The sequence below is a fragment of a genome, unplaced genomic scaffold (genome assembly GCF_019419815.1).
Source record: "Pyrus x bretschneideri cultivar Hongxiangsu unplaced genomic scaffold, Pyrus_bretschneideri_v1 Contig11, whole genome shotgun sequence".
Taxonomy (NCBI): domain Eukaryota; kingdom Viridiplantae; phylum Streptophyta; class Magnoliopsida; order Rosales; family Rosaceae; genus Pyrus; species Pyrus x bretschneideri.
The window spans coordinates 3,041,803-3,062,086 of NW_025999402.1; the positions used below are offsets into that span (position 1 = coordinate 3,041,803).

A 20,284-nucleotide genomic window follows, 5' to 3' on the forward strand; every position below is an offset into this window, starting at 1 on the left:
TTGGTTTTTAATAGCCCACGATTGGGGCCCGTACTAGGGTTTTATTTGGCAGAGTATAGATATAAGGAGCTGCTGCTGCCAATTTTGGATTAAGCGGCAGAGAGAAAAATAGCAAGGGCTGACAGCTCCATTTGTGAAAGAGAAGAAGAGCTACTGTCCCCATTTTGTTAGCAACCACCCATCAAAGTTGTAGTTGTTGTATTACAGTATTAGCTTTAAGCTTTGTATAGGGAGGAAATTATTCACAATATTTCATTCTCTATTTGTTTTTTGGCGTGTGAGAACTATTGGGTGTATTGAAGTTTTGGATTGTGAGATTGTAAAACACTTTGTAAACACTCCTATTTGGTTAATAGTGGATTATTGGAGAGCTCTTCCTGCTCCGAGGACGTACTCCAGTTACACTGACCGTTGAGGAATCTCGTTAAATCTTGTGTCTTCTCTATTTTGTTCTTGCATTTCATTAAGTATATTTCATGTCAGTTATATTGAGTTGGTTTCCAATTGATTTGATATTATTGTTGTACAACAGATCTGACCGTAAGTGTAGTATCTCAATCGTGAGGGAATTTTGTGAAAATGCAATAAACTTCAAGAGATGTCAATGTAATTAACCTGCGATATCTACAATTAATGATGCACTTGTGCAAATATGATACTCACTCAACAAACAAATTGAAATTAGAACAGACTAGCTTATATATGAATTAGCAAGCAAGATAAACGGATTGTTTACCTGATTTATTAATTTAAAAATTCTGACATATAACATACATATTGTAGAACTACAATATTTATTGCTATTTGATATGATAACAAGAATAATTTAGGGGAACTAAATTTTATACCACCTCATGATATCAAGTGTCGAGATATCAATGAAATTCACTTTTCGGCCTCTGAATCATCCACAACGGTTAACAGGTGTTTGGCTTCAGTGAGTATACTTAATCCTTCTTTTAACAGCATAACTCCTCTAGTGGCCTTTTTACAACCATCTTTAGATTTAGAACCTGAAGGAGGACTAAAGAGATCAAGGAGACTGACTGGGCCGATCAAGTCGGGGCAACTACCTTCAATGGTGTCTATTATTTCCGACAGCTGCTTCAAGTGTTCATCAACAGGTGTGGTATCTTCAGAAGTCGTTTCAGTACTGCTTACTGTCAATTGGTCTTCACTTGCATCGTCATAGCTTAGTTTTCGCTTTACGCCTCGAGGTCCTACAGCTTCTTTCGAACCCTCGTCTTTCTCTAATAACAATTAGTAAAAAGCAAACCTCAGCTCCATGCCTGATTATGAGTACTTCATTTCCAGTCTAAATTAACTTTGAACTATCAGAAAAGTATCAATTTCCCTGGCTCTTGCAACTGTATCATTTTCTTGTAGACTTTCAATTTGCGTCTCACATTAACCCAAGTTCTTTGACTCCGACATGATACATAAATAATAAAAAGGATCATATATTGGTGACATACCGAGGATCCCGTAATCAAAGTTAACAAGTGAATGAACAAAGTTACACAAATTAGAGTATTGTGAGTCACGAAGTGAAAGTCCAGGCAGAGAAAATGATTCAGATGCAGTAGGGGCGAAAGTGATACTTAGGATATTGTTAACGAGGCAGTTCGACAAATTTACCAAACTTTAACACATAATTAATTGTCTGAAAATGGTAAACATAAAAGGAAAAGCATATGTATAAGTCAAAGACTTAACAGATAGCATATATTGTTTGAGTACACATATAAAACTCACTGTGGTAGTCCTGGATGGCAGGAGTAGTTGGAGATGATCTAGTGCAATGAGCAGTACAAAGTTTCTTGCAATTGGACGACGGTTGGGTCGTAGGGAGATCTGGATCCGGATTATAGTTCACGAAGTGGTTCCGGGTCTGGCCGCCGGAGCCCAACTTCCGTTTCTTGGAGGGATTGCTTTCGTCCACCATGGCCGGCCACAGAAACGGAGACTGCTAATTGTAAGCACTTGCTGAGAAATTAGATTGGGAGGATGCGGATATATAGGGTTAGGATCGGGTCGGGGGACACTCATTTTTTTATTTTTTATTTTTTCCTCTGCATTTGACCTTATTTTGTAGATCCACTTTGTAATGTATTTTCTCGATCTCAGCCATCTATTTTTTTAGTTTTTACTCAAAGATCAAGTCTACAAAAAAATCACTCAAATATGAAACAATATATGAGTGTTGGATTAAGTGATAGTCACTTTAGTGTTTATTTGCAAACTCGTATTCTTTCATTTTTCTTCATAAAAATGAATGTCTTAATAATTTTTAATTTGTCTCAATTTTTGTAAGAATGATTTAGAAATAATAAATTAAAATATAGACTATATGTATATATATTTAGCACTGCAAAAATGTTAGGAATAAAAATGAGTGTCCCCAATCTTAATCCATATATGTATATGTATACATATACATATAAATATCTATATATATATATTCACTAATTATTAATTTTTAGTTTCTTGCTAAATGAAGAACGTTTATAAACGAGAAGTTGAGTTCTTTCATTAGATAAATGTAGAGAAGTAGGAATCGGATCCTTGTCGGATTCTTTTTGTGAGGATCTTGGAAATTCATAAATCATGTTTGTTTATTGTACATCGTGTGATCATAAATGATTTTAAATTTTTTAATTTAAAATTAAATTTAAATAGTATATGAAAAAAACAGATCGCACGATGTACGATGAACAGACATAATTCACGAATTTCCAAAATTCTCACCAAGATGATCCAAAGATGGAGAAGTAATAATGACATAATTAACGCGTCCCTCTTCGGGAAGGATCATGAGTCAAACCAAGTGAGCTATATGAATTGTAGTAGAAAACCCTAATGTGGATGAATGAGTCGGTAATGGAGTTTTTGCTAATAAAACTGTACAATTTTTTACTCGACATTTTATGTTAATTTCTCCTTCTCGCTTATAAAGAATACAACTGTCAGCATGGGAGAATTTTCTCCCCTTCTTCTCCTGCTTGATTAGGGTCAAAAGTCTATCAGGTAAAAAATATTACTCTATCACATATTGGAATTGTTATTAATATTCTAAAAATCTCATTTTACACTCCAAACTTTCTATATTAGGAAAGAAAAATACATTTGTGAGGAGTGTAGAATGAGATTTTTGAAGTGCCAATAACACTTCCCATCACATATTTGTATCATATATGTGACTTATATATGTTGAGGCTCTATTTTTATAAAAAAACAATACAAATAATGGTACAAATATGTGGTAAATTTAACATTACACTACTACAATATTAGCTTTAGGTGTCAGATGATGTTGGTGGTTTAATAAGCCATTATGTCAGATAAAAGATATCCGACACATCATTTAGCTAGTGTTGGATAACAATGAAGTCCTGTCGGTTATATATGACATAAATTCTTGGCGGATATTTAGTGTCGGATGCAACCACCATAAAAATATTATAACCGCCAGTATTTTTGAATTTTTTTTAATATTTTTAACAGATTCTAGCCGTTTGGAAGTTAATGGTGGCGGTTATAACCGACAGAAATTGACTATTTTATTATTTTTACACCAAAATTGTTTCAATTTGTTGTTCATTCAAATTTCTTCCTCTTGCTCTTCATCTTCAATCTTCAGATTTCTTTATCTTCAATCTTTATTTATTTAATTTAATTAGTAAGATAAATTAGGAATATTTGTGTTCCATTAGTTTATTTTATTCACTTAAATTGTTATGAAGAAATTGAGATAAATATTATATTTTTGTTAACCTTTTATTGTTTTATTAATTTGTTTTATTATTTTTGTTAACATCTTTATAAAATTTTATAATTTATAATGATAATTCTTATTAGTAATTATAATAATTTGTGTTTCGTATTATAAGTAAAGTTTTTTGTGCGGGATATTTCCCACGACTTTGATTCAAAAAAATTAATGGCGCAAAAAATTTGACGGAGGAAAATTTTGTGGAGGTTTTTGGTTATTTTTGTCTGTTATAATCGACACTAATTTGACATCCATAAATGCACCGTACTAACATACATAAATGCATTGTACTGACAGAAACATAAAAGCTCTGTTGGATTTTAATTTCCTGGCTGTGGAGCCAAAAATAATCACAAGGCGACACGTGGGTTTTTTGGATAAAAGTGGACAAAAATACCCTTGAGGCACATCGGGATTCCTACTTGCGGCAATCATCCCTCAACCAAGTCAAAAATACTCAAAATCTATTTCATCAATCCTCATCAAATCTTCCCCACAAGGTAACTCCCAAATTATTTCTTTCAAATCATGTTAATTATTCGATTAATGGAATTATTACCTAATTAATTTATTAATGGCTAATTAACTACAAATTACACCCAAAAAAAAAAAAAAACCCCAAATGGCTGGTCCCTATTCTCCTAATAGGGCCGGCCATATCCTTATAAATATCTCTCCATTCTCTCCAAAAAGTACTGTAGACATCGAAATTTCAGTGAAATAAATGTTAACCAATACAACACTTATTTCACCTATATCATTCCCTCACCTCACCAACAACCTCCACTCATTTCACCTACATCATCCATTTACCTTACCTACAACCTCCACTCATTTCACCTACATCATCCACTTACTTCACCTACAACCTCCACTCACTTCACCAACAACCTCCACTCATTTCACCTACATCATCCACTCACTTCACCAAAAAAATGAATGGTGGTGATTCACTCTCAAAGCCTATAAATAGGCTTCTCCATCAAGAGGAAGAAACACCAATACATACCAGAAACCAATTCACAAATACATTTCTCTACTCCCAAAATGGAAGAGAATACTCCCCACACATCCAAAATCCTTGAAGCTTTGAAACTCTAAAGCTCTCAAGCATCCAACCCCCAAATTCCCAAGAATCCCGAAGAATGGAGAAAGCACTCTTCATTCTTCGTCAAATCCTCCTTCAAGATCAAGCCCCGACGGCCCTTGAAGAACTTCCACCAACTCAAGATCAAGCCCCGACAGCCCTTGAAGAAAGTGTTCATCGTTCATCCTAAGATCAAGCCCCAACGGCCATTTGAATCAACAGCACAAACAAATCCACACAACCGTTCTTCAAGATCAAGCCCCAACGGCCCTTGAAGAAGACACACCAAAACCTTGAAGCTTTAAAGTTCTAAAGCTCTCAAGAAAATCCCGAAGGATCAAGAAAGCACTCTTCGTTCTTCGTCAAATCCTCCTTCAAGATCAAGCCCCAACGGCCCTTGAAGAACTCCCACCAACTCAAGATCAAGCCCCGACGGCCCTTGAAGAAAGTGTTCATCATTCATCATCCGTTCATCCTAAGATCAAGCCCCAACGGCCCTTTTGATCAACAACCTCAACAAACACACACACCAAAACCTTGAAGCCTTAAAGTTCTAAAGCTCTCAAGAAAATCCCGAAGGATCAAGAAAGCACTCTTCGTTCTTCGTCAAATCCTCCTTCAAGATCAAGCCCCAACGGCCCTTGAAGAACTCCCACCAACTCAAGATCAAGCCCCGACGGCCCTTGAAGAAAGTGTTCATCATTCATCATCCGTTCATCCTAAGATCAAGCCCCAACGACCCTTTGGATCAACAACCTCAACAAATCCACACATCCAATTGTTCTTCAAGATTAAGCCCAAAAGCCCTTGAAGATCCGCTCATCCATCAACCTTCAAGATCAAGCCCTGAAGGCCCTTGAAGAAACTTCCATCAACCTTCAAGATCAAAGCCACGAAAGCCCTTGAAGAAACTTACAACTGTTCATCCTAAGATCAAGCCCCAACGACCCTTTGGATCAACAACCTCAACAAACCCATACACCCATTCTTCAAGATCAAGCCCAACGCCCCTTGAAGATCCATTCATCAACTATTCATCCTAAGATCGAGCCCCAATGGCCCTTTGGATCAACAACCTCAACAAACCCATACACCCATTCTTCAAGATCAAGCCCAACGCCCCTTGAAGATCCATTCATCAACTGTTCATCCTTAGATCAAGCCCCGACGGCCCCTTGGATCAACAAACAAATCCACACATCTATTCTTCAAGATCAAGCCCCAAAAGCCCTTGAAGAAAATCAATTGTTCATTCAAGACCAAGCCTCGACGGCCCTTGAAGAAAACCAATCGTTCTTCAAGCTCAAGCCCAAAAGCCCTTGAAGATCCGCTCATCCATCAACATTCAAGATCAAGCCCCGAAGGCCCTTGAAGAAACTTCCATCAACCTTCAAGATCAAAGCCACGAAGGCCCTTGAAGAAACTTACAACTATTCATCCAAGATCAAGCCTCGACGGCCCTTGGATCAACAAATCTACATCTTACGGAGATCGAATCAGAGGACCAAATTTGAGAGATCGTAACCCCAAAATCATTAAACACAAAAATATTACTTTGTGCCACGTATTCTTGTTTCTTGTTTTCAGGAATTTTTCGTGTTCACAAGTACTTCCAATTCTCTTGCTAAAATTCTCAAACACTTTCTCTCTAAATTCAAACTTTGGCATTGGAGTTCCCGCCCCACCCCCCTACCCCCCTCCCCCCACCCCAAAATATTCATCGTGGGCACCTGAGGCTCTTGGCCTTGACCAAAGGTGTTAATTGTTATGTAGGTGCAATTTTGTCCAAAATCAAGGAGGAAGAAATTTGCATCCACAAATTGGTGCTTTCATTGAGAGTTGAAGTACACACACTCGTAGGAGACTCTCGCATAAAAGGTTTTTCTCTATTTTTTCTTGTCTATTTGTATATTTCTTGTACGTTCTTATTATTAGAATTTTTTATTTGCAAAGATTCTTTGATAAAACATAAAAGAGAAATATAATGGCTAGAAATTTAGAAAATTCCAATATTCAAGAAATGGGACTGTGGTGATCCACGAGGCTAAATGTGATCATAGGTGGAGCGGCACCACCACTACGGGGCTCCACCATGTCAACCACCGCGGTGGCCACCACGGCCACCACCCGTGGCAAGGTTCATGGCACCACTACCATAGCCCAAGCTGTGCCATCCAAGCTTGCAAAGGCGACAACCCAAGCCATGTCACTTCGAGCCCAACGCGATTCCAATTTGTTGCTAAGCCGAGCCTAAGCCTCGCACTTACGTAATCACTCATCAAGCAACCCACTCTCGTGGTCCAGCTTGCTCCCGTGCCGCAGCCTACTCCTGTTAAGCAGCCCACTCTCGTGGCTTAACCTGCGATTGCGGCCCAGCCTACTCTCGAGGCCTAGCCTGCTCCCGTCGAGCAGCCCACTCTCGTGGCCAAGCCTGTTTTTGCAGCCCAGCCTGCTCCCGTGGCATACCAAGCAGCCTAAATCGATCCAAGATTAGTTTAATCGTCCTGGCTTTAAATTTATAGGCCTACGATTGAACCGAGGTTATTTTCACCACGTTTCTCCGCGGATTTGACATTTTTCAATTCAAATCTCGAGCCTGGAGCATACCACACTTCCATTGGTCAAGGAGGCACATTCTTTCCAAGCTATTCTAATCTAAATGGCAAACAACACTTGTATCGACAAGTCAGAAAGTTGACGAGTGCCCTTGCACAACAGACAACCTTGGTGAATCAACTCTTGCAATGCACCGAGATCCAAAGTGCCTCGGACGAGGTGTTCTGAAGTAGGACAGGGGCAGATGAACCTTTCCACCAGCGGCCCGGCAAGCAGCCCATCAACCAGCTATGATCCAAACGTTCTGGTAGTTTACGCTCTTGCCTGGGTCTTTGGGACAACATATACTCTCGTCTTAGCGCGCGGAGGAGGGTGCATTCCTGATCAAGCTCATGGACTAGCATACATTCACTGTTGAAGTCACACTTCGATTATCAACATGAACAATCTTCCAAGCAAACTGTTCATTCATAACTAGGCTCGTAAGGAGTATTCTCCACCTCACATTGGAGTAGGCAACATAGTAAACAAAGAGAAGTAGTCACTCAATCCAACTCAAGTTCAACCGGCAGTCTGCGAGCAGCCCGTTCGCCTGCCAAGAACATGCCATATGCACCGTAGCTGTGACATAGACGAGTCAAGGATAGGGAAGAGCGACCTAAACCCATAGGTCATGACCAGGGGTAGCCGAAAGTTCCACTGCCCCAGTAGAGGCAAATTCAAGGGGAAGTTGAGAGGTTCTTAACTGAACGATTGTGTAATTTCCAACGTAATGAGCCCGCTGATGATGTGCTTCGACGAGACATGACCAACATAAGCATGTCACCATTCACGAATGAGATCGAGTGGATAGATCTACCTTGCGGGTTCACTATGCCTAACTTCACTCCATACAAGGGAGATGAATATCTGGATCGACATCTCAAGCACTACCGCAGTACCATAATACTCTATAGAAACAATGATGCGCTTATGTGCAAAATTTTTGCCACAACTCCACAAGGCGAGGCGCAAGACTGGTTTCATACTCTACCACAACAGTCAATCTGGAGTTTCAATGAACTTCCCTTTGTTTTCACTAAGGAGTACTCGTCTAACCGCTCAATCAAAAGGATATCGGACCATCTATTCAGCATCTTAAAAAACCATTGGGAGAAAATTTACGACTATGTCAAGAGGTTTAAAGCGGAGAAGGCCAAGATTGTTGGCTGTAACGAGGACATAGCAAATCCTCCGCAAGCTCAAGAACGAACCTTGGTTCGAACTGGAACCACCCATGAAAGGTGATCTTACCAGGCTGGATCATACAAAGTATTGTGCATTCCATCAAGGACAAGGCCACACTACCAGCGGCTGCCTGAAGTGGAAGCAGTACCTTGAAAAGCTGACAAATGAGGGCAGAGGCGACAAATATCTTGACAGGTCAACGAAACGGCCTACACAAGTAGGGGAAGTCTCCATCACCCCCTGAACCTCGTTTGGGTTTTTCCGAATAAGTTCGAAGTCTCAAGTAGCTCGATGAAAAAGGCTTCGCAAGTAAAAAATTATCTAGTTTGTTATGCAATTTCTACCTTCCAATACATTTGATTCATTTCTTTATTCTCAATGAAGATTCAAAAAGTTATTCATAAGTTTGGCTCAGCTGTTGTCCACAATAACTACTCAAAACCCTTTCTGGATTTGCTCTCTAGTGCTAGAAGGTAAACCAATTCCCCGACACCCATATGGGTTCGTCTACAATGTGAGATGATAAGCTAATTGCTCTTCAGTGCGAGAGGGTAAACCAATTCCCCGACACCCATATGGGTCTGCTCTTCAGTGTGAGAGGATAAACTAATTGCTCTCCAGTATGAGACGGTAAACTAATTTCCTGATACCCATCTGGCTAAGCTTTCTAGTGCAAGAAAGCCACATAGCTCAAAAGATCGAATGCTTGAAGATCAACTAGGCATCAAATGGTCAGGGGGCAGCAGCCACTTTTGCACTTAACAGTTCACTCATCCGACATGTCATCGTCAGTAGCTCTTATCTTGGCAGCTCCATCCTTGATTGCTCCATTTACGATAGCTGAGAAATCAAACTTAAGCAATTTCCTCATTTTTGGCAAGTAGCCCAGACGTGGCAGTCCAAACTATTGGCCATGCCACACCACTTCTTCCACCCATGTCGAGCTAATCCTTGGCTTCAATCAAGCCAAGCAACACAAGCAATGGCCCCTGCCACACCACCTCCTTGGCCCATGCCAAGCCGACTCCTGGCCCCTGCCAGTCGACGTGTCGCACCACCCCGACAGCTACCCTGTGGCAGCACTTCCTAAGAAGAAGACAAGGAGAATTAAGTTTTTCTTACATCGGTGCGATGCAAAGAAGACAAAGAAATCAACGGAAGACGGTTCTTTACACGGGCAAGCAAAGAAGAGTGCTAGGGGAGGGGGAATAAATATCCTCTAGTTTTCTCTCTTTCTTGTAGGGATAAATAATTGCCCTCCGAAGTTGATTTAATCCATACTTAAGGTAGACTTAAATAGGCTTTGGAGACGATTTATTTCCCTTTCCTAGAAGAATCAAATTCCAAGTCCAAAAGAGAATCTGCATCAAAGTTGGAGATCTCTACACCTGCTGCCCTTTCCTGCGAGTAACCTAGCATGTATGGGGGAATTTGTGGAGCCAAAAATAATCACAAGGCGACACATGGGTTTTTTGGATAAAAGAGGACAAAAATACCCTTGAGGCACATCGGGATTCCTACCCGCGAGCAGCGGACAATCATCCCTTAGGCAAGTCAAAAATGCCCAAAATAGATAACAATTCAAAATCTATTTCATCCATCCTCATCAAATCTTCCCCACAAGGTAACTCCCAAATTATTTCTTTCAAATTATGGTAATTAATCAATTAATTGATCTATTACCTAATTAATTTATTAATGGCTAATTAACTACAAATTACACCCAAAAAATACACCAAATGGTCGGTCCTTATGCTCCTAATAGGGCCGGCCATATCCCTATAAATAGCTCTCTATTCTCTCCAAAAACTACCTTCAATTCTCTTGCTAAAATTCTCTAAAATTCTCAAACACTTTCTCTCTAAATTCTAACTTTGGCATCGGAGGTTCTTCGGCCAAAGCCCCCCTTCTCAATTCATCGTGGGCATGTGAGGCTCTTGGCCTTGACCAAAGGTGTTAATTGTTTTATAGTTGCAACTTTGTCTAAGATCAAGAAGGAATAAATTTGCATCCACACCGGCGGTTTTAGTTGACTTCCTGCGGGATATAACCGACACGAAACTGAAAGAATCATAAAAGCTCTGTCGGATTTTAATTTCTTGGTGGTTTTAATTGAAGTCCTGTCGGTTATAACCGACAACATTTATTACCCTAAGCTAAAATAATTCAACTTCCCATTTTTACTTCAACTGTTCCTCTTTTCCTTCCCATTTTCACTTCCAGCCATTCTTCTCCTTCCCGTTTTTACTCCTTCCCATTTTCACTACCAGCCATTTCTATGGAGGAACAAAATAAAGGCCATGAATTCCAGGAACAAACTGAAAACGGTGCGTTTTAAAGTAATTATATTGTGAGTTTTGTCTTTGTTGTTTTTGAAATACATGACAAATGTTTGTTTTTCATGAATTCCAGGAATACCGGAATGGTTTAAAAGCGAAGTATTATGCCAAAAAAATTAATGATTTGATATTTGGTATTGAAAGATGTTTGTCTTATAATGTTTTTTTTTTATTTTACTTTTCAGGAGGTGGCGGAGAAAAACAAATATAATCGAGAGTTAAAAACTATGAACCATACAACTGGTTCAAAAACTTTTGCTCGGGTGCGCGAGGAATATGTATGTGTTGCTAATTTGTAATATAGGTAGTTAATATGTATTTGTTGTTCTCTTTTAACATATTTAAAGAAGAACAAGCATGGGAAGGAGTCGGATCCCATCTCTTTTTTTCAAGCTACCTATACTCGAAAAGATGACTCTTGCATTGATGAATCGTCAAAATAGAGAGGGGTAAATGTTTTATAACTCTATTCAGATTATGATTATTTGTATTTCATTCTTATTTATCTTTCTATTTGGATTGATGAATCTGTGTTCTAACACATTATTTAAACAATAATATTGTATTTTTTTAGAACATATATTATTTAAACACAGAATCTGTGTTTTTATGAACCTTGTCTATCTTTCTATTTGGATTGATGAATCTATGTTTTTATGAACCTTATTTATCTTTCTATATTTCAACTCTTAATAATCTTTTATTATTTTATTTAAAGATTATATTGCAAGACATCTATGCAAGATCTTCAGGTGCTAGTTCTTCCAGGAAATCATCCAGGGGTGCATTGGCCAAGGTGCTAGCTGTGAACAACGAATTTAGGAGGAGGGAGGAAGAAGCCTCCAGACAGTTGGTGGCGGTAACGGTTCAGCTTGAGCAGTCAAAGACAACGATGAACCAGTAGATCATGATGTAGCAACAGAAGGCGATGAACCAGCATATCATGATGTAGCAACAACAAATATTGATGTTGCTTATTCCACAAATGCAGCGGCCACCACTCAACCCTCAGGCATCACAACACTCGGCCCCTAGTCTAACACTTTACTTACTTTGGACAAATGTTTTTTGTATAGTTATATATTATGGCGGATTCAGATGACAGTATTGTAGGTTAATTTATATTTGAATGCATATTATGCTTGTTACGAGCTTTGTTTATTTTATTCACTCATTAATTTTTTTTATTTCATTCGGTAAAATTAAAAAAACAAACAGAAAGTTTCGTATTTTTTTAAATTATTAATATTGTTCTGTCGGTTGTGACCGACGAAAAATAAATAGATTTTATTTTTATTTTTATTTTTAAATGTTTCTGTCGATTAGAACCGACAAGAACATGATGTGAATCCGACGGTAATTTTAATTTCCTGACGGTCATGAATGACATTAATTGATAACATCCGACAGTAGTTTAGTATTTATTATCACATATATCCGACACAAGTTCTGTCAGTTATAAAGCCTTAATCGATAGAAAATTCATTTCTTGACGCTGGCAATTCTGTCGCTTATTATATCCGTTGTTGCATCCATTTTTTGTCGGATTTTGCTAAATATCCGATAGTAACATACGTTTCTTGTCGGTTTTTATAGCGACGCTAATAAATGATTTTGTAGTAATGTTACATACAAACAAATGATTGCCTAGTCCGCTCATATCAAAAAAGAAAAAAAAAAAAAACAACGCTTGGTCTAAATGGTTTAACATACATGCAACTTGATTGATCATCGGGAGAGATCAATAAATAATTAGTATTTTATCATAGGTTAACAGACATGTAACATGGATAATTAACAACTCTTAAGACATTTTTATTTTTGAACAACTACTTGGAGACTCTGAGGGGTGTGTGTGTGTGTGTGTGTGTGTAATATATATATATATATATATATGTGTGTGTGTGTGTGTGTGTGTGTGTGTGGTGTGTGTGTAATCTATATATAATATATATATATATGTGTGTGTGTGTGTGTGTGTAATATATATATATATATATGTGTGTGTGTGTGTGTGTGTGTGTGTGTGTGTAATATATATATATATATATATATGTGTGTGTGTGTGTGTAATATATATATATATATATATATATATTATGTGGTGGTGTGTGTGTGTGTGTGTGTGTGTGTGTGTATTATATATATATATGTGTGTGTGTGTGTGTGTGTAATATATATATATATATATATGTGTGTGTGTGTGTGTGTGTGTGTGTGTAATATATATATATATATGTGTGTGTGTGTGTGTGTGTGTGTATCTATATATATATATATATTATATATATATGTGTGTGTGTGTGTGTGTAATATATATATATATATATATATATTATGTGTGTGTGTGTGTGTGTGTGTGTGTATATGTGTGTGTGTGTGTAATATATTATATATATATATATATATGTGTGTGTGTGTGTGTGTGTGTTGGGGGGGGTAATAGGATTTAAGGGATAAATATTTTTACAAATAATTTTATACTCTTTTTGAGCTTTTTGATTACATGAAATCCAATGGTTCTTATTTATTCATTAAATGACATGAATGTTTATGTGAATTTTAACTAATATTAAAGATAAAATAAAACTGAAAAAAAATAAAATCTGAAAAATTAAAACTAAAATTAAAGAAAGGAAGAAACCCTAGTTGTACGCAATCCTTGTTACATAAAATAAGATACATTGCGCACTAGCTTTAAAAGATGGTACATTGGAACGAAGTAGTAGGGTTCATGTCGTTCATCACATCGCTTTCTGTGCAAATGGAGTATTCTCTCTGGACTCAGGAAATTGAAAATGCGATAATCCCATTTTGCAGGTTCTTATTTTCACTTTTGAATTCTACATAGTCAAATTTGTAGAACTAGATTTATTTGCACCTAAATGATTTGATTTAATTATTAATTTTTATATGATTAATATCAAGATTGGCTTGGTTGATATTAGCTTGGGTGTATTGTTGTTGCTGCTCGACGACATTGTTTAGGGTTTCCTTGATTTGGCCATTTAATTAATAATAATAAGGGGGGCTGTTTTTTTACACAAAAATATATTAGTTAAAATCTATATAAGCATCTATGTCATTTAATGAATAAATAAGAACCATTGGAAGTCATGTAATCAAAAGGCTTAAAAAGAGTGTAAAAGTATTTGTAAAAATATTTGTCCCTTGATCCTATCCCATATATATATATATATATATATAATTTCAAGTAGATCAATTAATATATACGTACATCATGATATATACATGTGTATGGGGTTTTCTAACTTTAATTCTTGATGAAGATTGAAATTTAAAATAAACCTGATGTTATATTACATATTGATTATAGTCCCTTGATGTGTCCTTAATTCAAAATAATTAAGGTGTATTTCATTCAATGTCTCTCATTAAATATTTAAATTTATAAATATACACATTTTAATTTATATTTTTACCAAACAAAAGTTTTTTTTAATTTATTAATTTTATTTATCATTCTTCAAATTTGAAAAACTCAATTAATGTACTTAAATGTTAATACCGAAATATATATACCCAAATGTATATAACCAAATGTATGCACTGAAATGTATTATATTAAACTAATGTACCTATATGTGTGTACAAAAATGTATGTATCCAAATGTATGCACCAAAATTTATAATATTAAATTAATGAATATAAAAGTGTGTACCGAAATGTGGAAAATGATCATCGGCGGATCTTTTGGGGATCCTAGGGATCCCACGATCGTGACCGTTCATCGTACATCGTGCGGTTAGAAATAATTTCAAAATTTAAAATTAAATATAAATAGTACCTAACAAAAACTGACCACATGATATACGATGAACGGTCATGATAGCAAGATCCCTACGATCCCTAGGAAAAGGATCCGGCAAGGATTATTTTCTCCAAAATGTATTATATTGAATTAATGTACCTAAATCTTTGTATCAAAATGTATGTACTGAAATGTGTGTACCTAAATGTATGCATTGAAACGTGTGTACCTAAATGTATGCACCGAAATGTATTATAATGAATCTAATGTACCTAAATGAAGAATACAAAGTATATCGAAATATATTGTAAAACAAAAGTATGTTTATCTAAATGTTTACAACGAAATATCTTACGATGAATGAATTGAAAATTATAATTGTAATGAAATAAAATTTGTAACATCCCACATCGCCCGGGGGAGTGATCCTTAAATGTATATTCTCATCTCTGCCTAGTACGAGGCCTTTTGGGAGCTCACTGGCTTCGGGTTCCATAGGAACTCCGAAGTTAAGCGAGAAGGGGGCTTGAGCTATCTCATGATGGGTGACCCACTGGGAAGTTGCTCGTGAGTTCCCAAAAACAAAACCGTGAGGGGGTGGTCGGAGCCCAAAGCGGACAATATCGTGCTAAGGTGGTGGAGCGGACCCGGGAAGTGATCCGCCCCGGGCCGGGATGTGACAATTATGGTATCAGAGCCTTACCCTGGTCGTGGTGTGCCAACGAGGACGTCAGGCCCCTAAGGGGGGTGGATTGTAACATCCCACATCGCCCAGGGGAGTGATCCTTAAATGTATATTCCCATCTCTACCTAGCACAAGGCCTTTTGGAAGCTCACTGGCTTCGGGTTCCGTAGAAACTCCGAAGTTAAGCGAGAAGGGGGCTTGAGCAATCCCATGATGGGTGACCCACTGGGAAGTTGCTCGTGAGTTCCCAAAAACAAAACCTTGAAGGCGTGGTCGGAGCCCAAAGCGGACAATATCGTGCTACAGTGGTGGAGCGGGCCCGGGAAGTGATCCGCCCCGGGCGGGGATGTGACAAAATTAGAACATTAAAATTCGGAAGAAAAAGAGAAATAATTAAAACATCAAAATATAATAAATGAGGTGATTAATGTATAAGGGACTAAAATTAGATTTTGATCTTACTCATGGTTTTAGTCTAAAAGTCATCTTTGCCAAGGATTAAAATGAAGTTTTCTACAATATATATATATCTATATATATATATATATATATAGGTGAAGTGCCTATTTGGTCTCTGAACTATCACCTCAGTACGTGAAAATTAAATTTCTGAATTATTTTTTGGGTAAAATAAGTCCCTAAATTCTTTAAAAATTACTTGTTTCATCCATACTATTAGGGATGGCAACAGATCGGTTTGGGGATGGAAATGCTATATCCATCCCCATAATCACGAAAATTAACCATCAGGTATTATTCATAACCATATCTACCGGATAACGGATTTCTCATCACTTAACGGTTATATCCATCTTCGTTAATACAAAAAATATATTCGCCCAATTGACGCATGATAATTTAGTAAATATTAATTTCGTCATCAAATATTTGATGTATAAAATGATTTAATTTATGGATCTTGTGGAACATAAAAATTAAAGCTAAACATTTATAATTTTGGTTGATCTTTGATATCTCCCATAAATACCATTAAGTTCTCATAGATTTTGATTCATATCAAAACTTTTGAATTTTGCCACAAAATGCAATTCACACAATGCAATTTTTATATTCTCAAGGTAATGGATTCGATGAATAATGAATACACACACACACGCACACATACACACACACACACACACACACACACACACACACACACACACACACACACACACACATATATTATATAATACTTTAATATTATATATTATTCGGTTCGGATTTGGGTACATATATGGATTGAGGACCCGATAACCATATCCAAAACCATAACCGAATAATATTCACGGTTTTTCCCCATACACAAAATATACCAGAATTTTTATATCTAAATCCAATCCATTTGGGTTGTTATCCACGGTTATTGGGTTTAACAGTTAGAATTACCATCCTTACATACTATTATTCAAAGCTATTTTATCTAATTTTTCGTCAACTGAAGTCACTTGACATTTAGAGTGTAATACCGTCATTTTCTCACCTAAAGCCCATAACATTTCATATATGTTGCGAATATAACGTCTAATTTACCTTCCAAAGTTAACTTCATGCACTAATTATTAATGGAAAATTACCAATCTACCCTTAATGTGTTTACATGCAAGTAACGTGACTTAAATTGATAGAAAATTGAATATAGTAGCTTCAAATATAATATTAGGGATGTAATTGAGAGATTTTATAATTGAAGGACTCATTTTTCTGAAAAAAAATAGTTTAGAGATCTAATTTTCACTTAGATGATAATTCAGAGACTAAATTGACATTTCACACATGCGCGCGTGCGTGCGCGCACACACACACACATATATATATGTACATATGTCCTTTTCGTCTAAGGATTAAAAAAAAATAGTAAGTTAAATAATACACCATTCAGTTCGACTAGATCGTAACAGTTGCGGAACGGTAGCAAGTGGAATCAAATATTAAGTAGGATACAAGTGGGATAGGCTGGTAGCAGATCCGGACTGATGGACATGAGCTCAACAAACTTCATGAGACATAGTATACCATTACTATTAGAGTAAATTGTAGTAATAATCTCTTAACTTTAACTCAATTAGAGTAATGATTCCTCAACTAAAATTTCATTACCATTGGTCCCTCAACTCATCAAAACGTCTAGCTATGGTTGCTAATTAAAATCTATTATCATTGGTCCCTCAACTTTAATCGAACTGGAGAAATGGTCTCTCAATTTAATCTAATTGGAGCAATAGCCCCTCAACTTTAACCTAATTGTAGCAATGGTCCTTCCAACATAACTTATTTTGACAAAATTCTGACGAAGTTGACAAAAATGGCCCTAGCTACATGTTTTGATAAGTTGAGAGACCCCAATTGTAGTAATGATCTTTCTAACATAGCTACATGTTTTGACAAAATTATGACGAAATTGACGAAAATGACCATAGCTACACATTTTGATGAGTTGTGAGACAAATAATAATGGAATTTTAGTTAAGGGATCATTGCTACAATTTATTTTTACCATTATATTACGAGATGGATAAAGTGAAAGAATAAGCTAACGGTGGAAAGTGAAAAAGATGCATACAAAGTCAGCTTCGTTGCAATCTTCTCCTCTCTACTAGAATCTATGTGAAATACTAACAAAAAATCATTGTCCAATTTCAATCTTATAGTCAAATGTAAATTGTAACAATCAATTTCATACTGACTTTACAAGTGGTGTGTTGTTGTTCGAGGATTTATTTTATTTTATTTTTTTATTTTGGGGTAGGGTGGGTTATCTTGGCCGAGAGTCCTTCGCAACTTTCATTATGAGGTTCATAAATTCAATCATCAACTTTCTGTCATTTAGTTTACAAAGTTTAGTCTATAAATTTAGTCTACCTAGCATTATCTTATAATTGTATAGAATTAATTTTCCAAATTAAATTGTTTTTTTTTTAATTTTTTATGTCAAACGATAGATTTTGTTAAATTGAATATTAAATTAGCCACCAACGGGATTTAAACTCATGCCGTCATGCAAGAGCTCAGCACATTCCAATCACTGGTAAAAAAAGCACTTGCAATTAAGTCATTTTTCATCATTTATGTTTATGTTCGTTTTTAATACTTCCACAAGATAATATTCTAAACTACCTTTCAGTTTATTCATGTGCAGCCAATTAAGATAATAATTATAATGTATTCTAATTTCTAGAAGAGATATATAAGTCAATGCTTCTAATTATTTAGCAGCCTTCAAGTTGCAATATTTTGGTTCTTTTGAATTTGGAAGTTCTTGCAATTAAGTCGTTTTTCATTTTTATGTTTATGTTCGTTTTTAATACTTTCACAAGATAATATTCTAAACTACCTTCCAGTTTATTCATGTGCAGCCAATTAAGATAATAATTATAATTTATTCTAATTTCTAGAAGAAATATATTAGTCAATGCTTCTAATTATTTAGCAGCTTTCAAGTTGCAATATTTTGATTCTTTTGAATTTTGAAGTTCCTGCTTGGGTAAGGTATCACATTCTGGTCCGGACCCTCATCATATTCTGAGCTCGACTTCACTATAGCACGATATTAATTATCCGTTTTAGGCCCCGACCACGCTCTCACGGTTTTGTTTCTGAGAACTCACACGAGAACTTCCCAGTGGATCACCCATCATGGAATTGCTCTCGCGCGAACTCACTTAACTGTGGAGTCCCCAAAATGTCTCGTGCTAGGTAGAGATGAGAATATACATATAAGGCTTACATGATTCTTTACCTTGAACAATATGGGATCTAACATAAGGGACACATGTCACATCATTTCGTCATGGGTTCCAAAACATGCTCTTTTTTTTGTTAAGTGTAGTGCAATTCGTCTCGAGTTTTTTATTTTTTAAATTGTATCATTTTTAACGCACCGATGTACACAAACTGCGAAAAAAAAGCATACTAAGTCGTTCAATATTCATAAACTAAGACCAATACATTACAAAACGTATTCCAAGTTCTCTAGTTAAGGTAGGTGCTATGTATATATTAGTAGGGCCTCCACAAAGTTTTGGTATTAAAAACTACAACTGCAGGCTGCCGGTGATGAGCATTTTGGTGCTATATAATTTAGTGTTTCTGTTGAACCATATGGTGATGATTATTCAAATTATAATTATATTACTAGAGCGCAGAGTGTGGCACAGTTTTCGTCATTCTAGAAGATGATGATGATGATGATGATGATTATAAATGGGACTGTGCATGTAAGAATTCATTTTATTTTGTTTTTAATCTGTTGTATGGAATTAATCTTTAAAATTAAGTCAAATTTTAATCATCTGTCTTTATGTTCATTTTTTTTATTTTATAACACAATATTCTATATTACCTTCTAGTTTATTCATATGCGACCAACTAAGAGTAATTATAGTTTATTCTAATTTCTAGAAGAGATATATAAGTCAAAGCTCTAATTATTTAGCAGCTTTCAAGTTGCAATATTATGATTCTTTTGAAGTTCTTGCTTAGGTAAGGGACATACGTCACAACATTTTGTCATAGGTTCGAACTATATTCCTTTAGCATGGCTAATAATTAACAACCTGTACCTAGGACCTTACTTTCACCTGTTCGTGAAGATAGAGTGATTTGTTATTCATTCTTTCGATGCCTGTGTATATACTAATATGGATGCAACGATCAATTTAAGTATGATAATAATTTTATTGAAGATTAAGATAACACCTTAAAATCAATCGACAATATAGAAAATAGTCAAATCACTTATACCTACATTAGGTATGATAATAATTTTAGGGAAGTGTTATTGGCACTTCAAAAATCTCATTCTACACTTCTCACAAGTGTATTTTTCTTCGCTAATATAGAAAA

The 20,284-nt window shown here is 36.1% G+C and overlaps 1 protein-coding gene across 1 annotated transcript; it reads right to left on the minus strand.

Annotated features, from left to right (window-relative positions):
* Positions 1-707: 707 nt before the first annotated feature.
* LOC103959572 lies at positions 708-2,000 on the minus strand. Its single transcript, XM_009371922.3, has 2 exons — positions 1,756-2,000; positions 708-1,250 (listed from the first exon to the last, which is right to left on the minus strand). The coding sequence occupies exons 1-2, from the start codon at positions 1,943-1,945 to the stop codon at positions 886-888; spliced, it is 555 nt and encodes a 184-aa protein (XP_009370197.1). The 5' UTR covers positions 1,946-2,000; the 3' UTR covers positions 708-885.
* Positions 2,001-20,284: the final 18,284 nt, after the last annotated feature.